This window comes from Mesitornis unicolor, unplaced genomic scaffold, assembly GCF_000695765.1.
Source record: "Mesitornis unicolor isolate BGI_N332 unplaced genomic scaffold, ASM69576v1 scaffold33939, whole genome shotgun sequence".
Lineage (NCBI taxonomy): Eukaryota > Metazoa > Chordata > Aves > Mesitornithiformes > Mesitornithidae > Mesitornis > Mesitornis unicolor.
Genome location: NW_010209881.1, coordinates 13,115 through 18,266, shown reverse-complemented (window position 1 = coordinate 18,266; position 5,152 = coordinate 13,115). Strand labels below are relative to the sequence as shown.

The 5,152-nt window shown below is 56.7% G+C and overlaps 1 protein-coding gene across 1 annotated transcript; it reads right to left on the bottom strand.

Annotated features, from left to right (window-relative positions):
• Positions 1–1,059: 1,059 nt before the first annotated feature.
• Positions 1,060–4,859, bottom strand: LOC104535627 (ras association domain-containing protein 8-like). The gene is given in 6 exon segments (XM_010193004.1): positions 1,060–1,091; positions 1,793–1,903; positions 2,607–2,775; positions 3,692–4,514; positions 4,516–4,564; positions 4,757–4,859. Coding segments are annotated over 6 exon segments (1,287 nt in total).
• Positions 4,860–5,152: the final 293 nt, after the last annotated feature.

Here is a 5,152-nt window from a genome sequence, read left to right as displayed (position 1 = left end):
TGCCCATTGGGCACTAGACCAGGAGCCAGTGGGGATGGCTCGCCCAGGCCACAGCACACACGCTTGCTTCGCTCAAATCCTTTCCCAAAGATTTATTGAAAATTACAGTTGCAGCACACCAGGTTACATTCACACAGGGAGAGCAGGGTTTTATGGCAAACACTGCTCAAGTCACGTTTTTTGCGTGTGACATGTTGAACACGGGCTTGGGGACCTCCTGGACAAACTCATCCCCTCCCCAGACCACTTTGGTTTCGCAATTGAAATACAAGGCAACCCCCGGGACAGATGACAAAACCCAAGAGTAACTACTGGCCATCAAGTTAAAAAAAAACCCAACAAAACAAACCCAAGAACAGTGAAATGTCACCAAGAGCATTTTGGTCCTGCTCCCCACCTGCACTGCCACCAGGGAAGGGCTTATTCTGATCTTTTTATTTTAAAAACAAGTTTAAAAATTAAGCGGTTTTAAGAAAAAAAAGCCCCTGCTGTGTGTTCCTGCTCCCTTGACGTCTGGTCTGTGGCACCGTGGAAAAGGCGTTTCTAATACAAGTTCCTTATAATAATAAAAGAGAGGGGCGGAAATTTGTCTTAAAGCTGTTCTTGTGCCTGCCCTGCAGCCAGTGAAGAGGCCGTCTGCCATGGCCCCGCTTGCTGCAGTGAGATGCTGTAAAACCCATTAACTTGCTCCATCCAGGTGAGCCTCCAGGCAGGTCTCCACCACTGCTTCGCTCCCCTCATCAAAGGAGCAAGGACTTTTCTGAATGCATGATGGGTCTTTTGAGCAGGCTACACAGAATGGGAGCACTGCTGTTCTCTGTTGAATATAGAAAGCACTTTAAAAAAATAGAAGGAAGTTTCTTCCATCAACAGGGGAAGAATGTTGCTTTGTGTCATCGGTCTCTGGTTTTATTTCACAGTCTGTAAAAATACTCTGTCTGGCCATCCACATCCATTCACGATATAAAGCAGTAAAAAAAAATTAAAAAAAAATATATATATGGTTTATTTATACAGTTACACTTGCAAGGCAATCAATCCTCTGGTGGCCAGGCCCTTCTACCTCCAGATGCTCTGCCTGGTTGATATGACTGCAAGACAAGACAAAAACAACCTGAGCAACCCCATCATGGTAGGCGAGCGCTTGTGAAAAGAGGAACAGAAAACAGGGTGTACATGAGCACAAAGCCTGGACTGGGAGATGGACTTGCAGATGCCACAGCATCTGGTGACATAGGGATGGACATTTTGAGCTGTGAGGAGGATGGCAGTAGGGTTTTGCTGAGGGGATGGTGGCATTAGTGGAAATAGGATGCCAGGATGCAGCCAGGGACATCAGAACTTGCTTTTGCTGCACCCAAAAACATGCTGCAAGGTGGAAGAAGGGTCATGGGAGATGGAAAGGGTTTTGTGGTGAACTGGTCCTCAAGATGGAGTGAAAGTGACTCCTGTAAAAGATGGGAGCCAAACCTTCCCTATCCTAACCCTAGCAAGGTCTTAGCCCTGGGGAATGTGGGGCAGCAGGAGAGGAGATGAGGAGCATCCTCCGCAGCTCCCAGCAGGGTGAAAAGCTGGACTGCCAGTGTGCGAGCCCCTGGCAGCAGAGTGGAGGCTGCCAGGGTGTAAGCCTTGCTCTTCCTAATGGCATCTATAAATAGCTCCAGCCTCCCGCTTCCAGCACATGTGCTCGCTCTCCGCAGCCTGTTTTGGGCAGCAAAAGCCTCTCCTCATTTCCCATGCAGCCTCCCCAGCCTGGCTTGCCCTCCCAAAGGCCTGCCTGGGACATACGCACCCTCGGGGTTCAGGCTGGACACCAGGGGCTCTGGCAGGGTCCTGGGATGGCTGAGGAGCTGCTTGGTGCTGGTCCGGGGAGGTGAGTCAGCATTGGCAGTGGGAGGAAAACCTATGAGACGGGAAAAAATGCCTGGCTCAGGCAGGGCTCGCACCTCCCGCATTCGCCAGGCACGGCTGCTCCAGTGCCATGGGACAGCCACGTCACCGTCTTTGGGTGCTCCAGAGTAGACTGGGAGCCTGACTGGGTCCCTGATTTCCCCCATCCCCTTCCATGGGAGTCCCCCGACACCTCCTCTCGTCCCTGCAAGGATGTGGACTTAGTCCTGGGCACCATGCTTGCCCTTTCCTTGCCTAACTTGAAGATGTAATCGGTGGCTGCAGCCTGTCCCCACCAGCCCACAGCCCCCAGGGGCTGCCACTGGCCCGTGGCTGTCTGCTTTTTGCCACCATGGCCGTGGTAGCATGCAGCAATGCTGTGGAGGAAAGCTTCCTGCAGCTGCCCCGGCCCTAAAAGCAGCAACACAAGATGTGACTCCTGAGCATAGCTATGAGCAGCCCTGAAGCTTCAGTGGGGAGGAAGAAGGAGCCCCAGGGCTGGCAAAACTCAGAGACCCCCTGGGGTGGTGAACAACATCCATGTCAGCACCAAAACCCTGTCCCTGCTGCCTAACCTCAGTGCCCAGGGCAGAACCAGTCAGCTTTGGAGCCAACCCCCCCGAAGGGGATGCCAACCCCCTTGCAGGGGGAGGCAGGTAGCGGGCAGGGGTCCCAAGGAGCAGCCCCCGCGGCCGAGCCGGCGGCAGCATGCTGACCTCCGTTTCTCCGGCAGGCTGGCAGCTCGCGCAGGCTCGGCTCCGGCTGGGCATCCTCCTCAGACCTGGCCTGCAGGATGGTCACCGTGGCCCCCGTCTGCTGAATAAACTGCTGCAAATTACACTGCCTCAGCTCCTTATTTAACTCCTCCAGCTCTTGGGTCTGGGCCTGCAAAACACACACCGAGGGGGTGGGACAGGGTGAGCCACATGTCCCCCCCGTGCCCCAAAACCAGCTGGCATACCCACCCTGGGCTGGTCCTCTAGCTGGGGCTCACCCTGCCAGAGCCAGTGGAAGGGATCTTGGGGGTAACCACAGCTCAGCTACCTCTCTCTGAGAGCCTGTAGGAAGGGGGATGCCCGGGCAGCAGGGATGTGGAAAGCACTGTTTTGGGAACAGCCCTGCTTTGCTGCGTCTCCACAAGAGGGTGCGAGCACCCGTCACACGGCGGTCACAGATGCAAACGAGATGCTCAAGATGATGCTGGAAGCACGGCTGCTCCCTTTCGTTCCACTGAAGGGGACCCAGTGGGCAGGTGTCACACAGCACCTGGACTTTCTGATGCTGGGGAGGGCTGGGACAGGTGGGGGCATCACGGCTCAGCCCCACTGCTGCTATCTCCACACCACACGGCCACTGTGATGAGCCCAAGCCCCTGCACAGCTTGCATGGACAAAAGACTGCGTGCACAGGCACCACGGAGACCTATGCTATCCCTGTCCATGACTCCTTCATCCAAGATGACAGACTCCTGTGCCAATGCCACCGACTCTGCACATGGACCATTTTGCTCCGTGCCGGAGCGGGGCGATACTGTGCCCCCCATGCACCAGCCAGCAGAAGCCCCAGCCCAGGTGCAGCACGCATGGAGAGCAATGGGCTCCTGCGCCAGCTGGGTAAGGGTGGTGGTGCTGCCTGACGGCGGTCACTGCTGCTGAGCCACCTCCATGCATCCAGCCCCACGCTCACTGGTCAGGAGTAAACCCCCCCTCAATCCATCAGCCCCATGCCACTGGAAAGCTGGTCCCATCCCCTCCCAAAGGTCCCACCACCCCAGGGGGCTGCTCAACCCATTCCTATCTACCTGCAAGTTCCTTTCAGCTTCCTCCAGGGCCTTCTCCACGCTGGCCAGGTTGCTCTCCAGCTGGGTGCCTTGCTTGACCTTGGCCTCTAGGTCCCTTTTCATCTTGGCAGCCATGTCCTCCAGCTCTGTGGGGGTAGGTGCAGGAGTCTCTTTTCCCCTCTTGGACCTCTCAGCCATCTCCCACTGGATCTCCTCCTGCAGCGCCTCGGTTTGGGCACTCAGCTCATAGATCCTCTGGGTGTACTCCTCTAGGCTGGCCCGCAGGCTCCTAACCCGCTCCTGCTGCTCCCGCTCACACTCCTTCTCCAGCCGGAGCTCGCTCTGCCAAAACTCCTCCTCACCCAGCTCTGTCTCATTCCTCTGCACCAGGTGCTCCAGGTAGAGGATCTCGTCCTCCTGACTGGTGAGCCGGCTGCGCTCCCAGAGCCGTAGGTCCGTCTCCAGCGTGTCCCCATGGGCCTCCAAGGAATGCAGCTGCTCCTGCTGCCGCAGCACCCTCCTAAACAGCTCCTCCTTGGAGGGTTGTACAACCCCACTGCCCTCCAAGTCCATCCCTTCCTGCACTTGGTGCCTCCAGTGGCTCATGGTGAAGAGGCTGCCGGAGCCTGTAGGCCCCAGATTAAAGGTCATGGATTTTTTCGGCTCCCGGGAACGGGGTGCATCCATGCCAGTGAGCCTGGGCTTGATGGGCAAGCTGGCCCGGATGAACGTCCTCTCAGGGGCTTGGGGAGCACCCTCCGAGGAGGGACGCTCAGCCACACTGGGGCCTGTCCGCCGCAGGACAAACTGCACATCGTTGGCATACTGCCCACACTTGGCCAGGCCGCTCCTTCTCCCGCAGCTTCTGCACCAGCACGTAGCGGCCCGTCTGACCTGCCAGGAGGAGGTGAGCGCGTCAGATGGGGAAAGCCATGGCCATCAGTGATGTGCCAAGGCTCCTGCCCCACAGGCAGTGGATGATGAAATCCCCACCACCCCAGAGCAGGACCTCACACACCCAAGATCTCCTCTTCCCAGGAAGCACCTGCAGAAGGTACATCCCCCCAGCAGATGGACACGGCTCACCGATGGCCCGCGCCAAGGCGATGACCACTTCTTGGCAGGTGGTTTGCTCGGAGACACCGCAGACGACCCTCTGGATCCCGTCCACCCAGACCTTCAGCTCCATCCCCACAGCCGCTGGGCCTCAGATGCACTGGGTCGTCGCAGGACGGGCTGCCTGCAGGGAGAAAAGAAACCAGGTTTTCATTCCAAGCTGCTAACGAGGAGTATGAGACACTGTAAGACCAGCGTCATTAAATCATCTTTAACACCAGCATCATGTAAGGTGCATCCCAGACCAAGCAGTTGCTCACTGCTGCCCTTCATCCACCTCCATGGCTCTCCCTGTGCACAGATTGCATTTTTGTTCGTATTACTAAAACACTGTTGTTCATCTGCAAAAAGAAAACCCAAAAAACA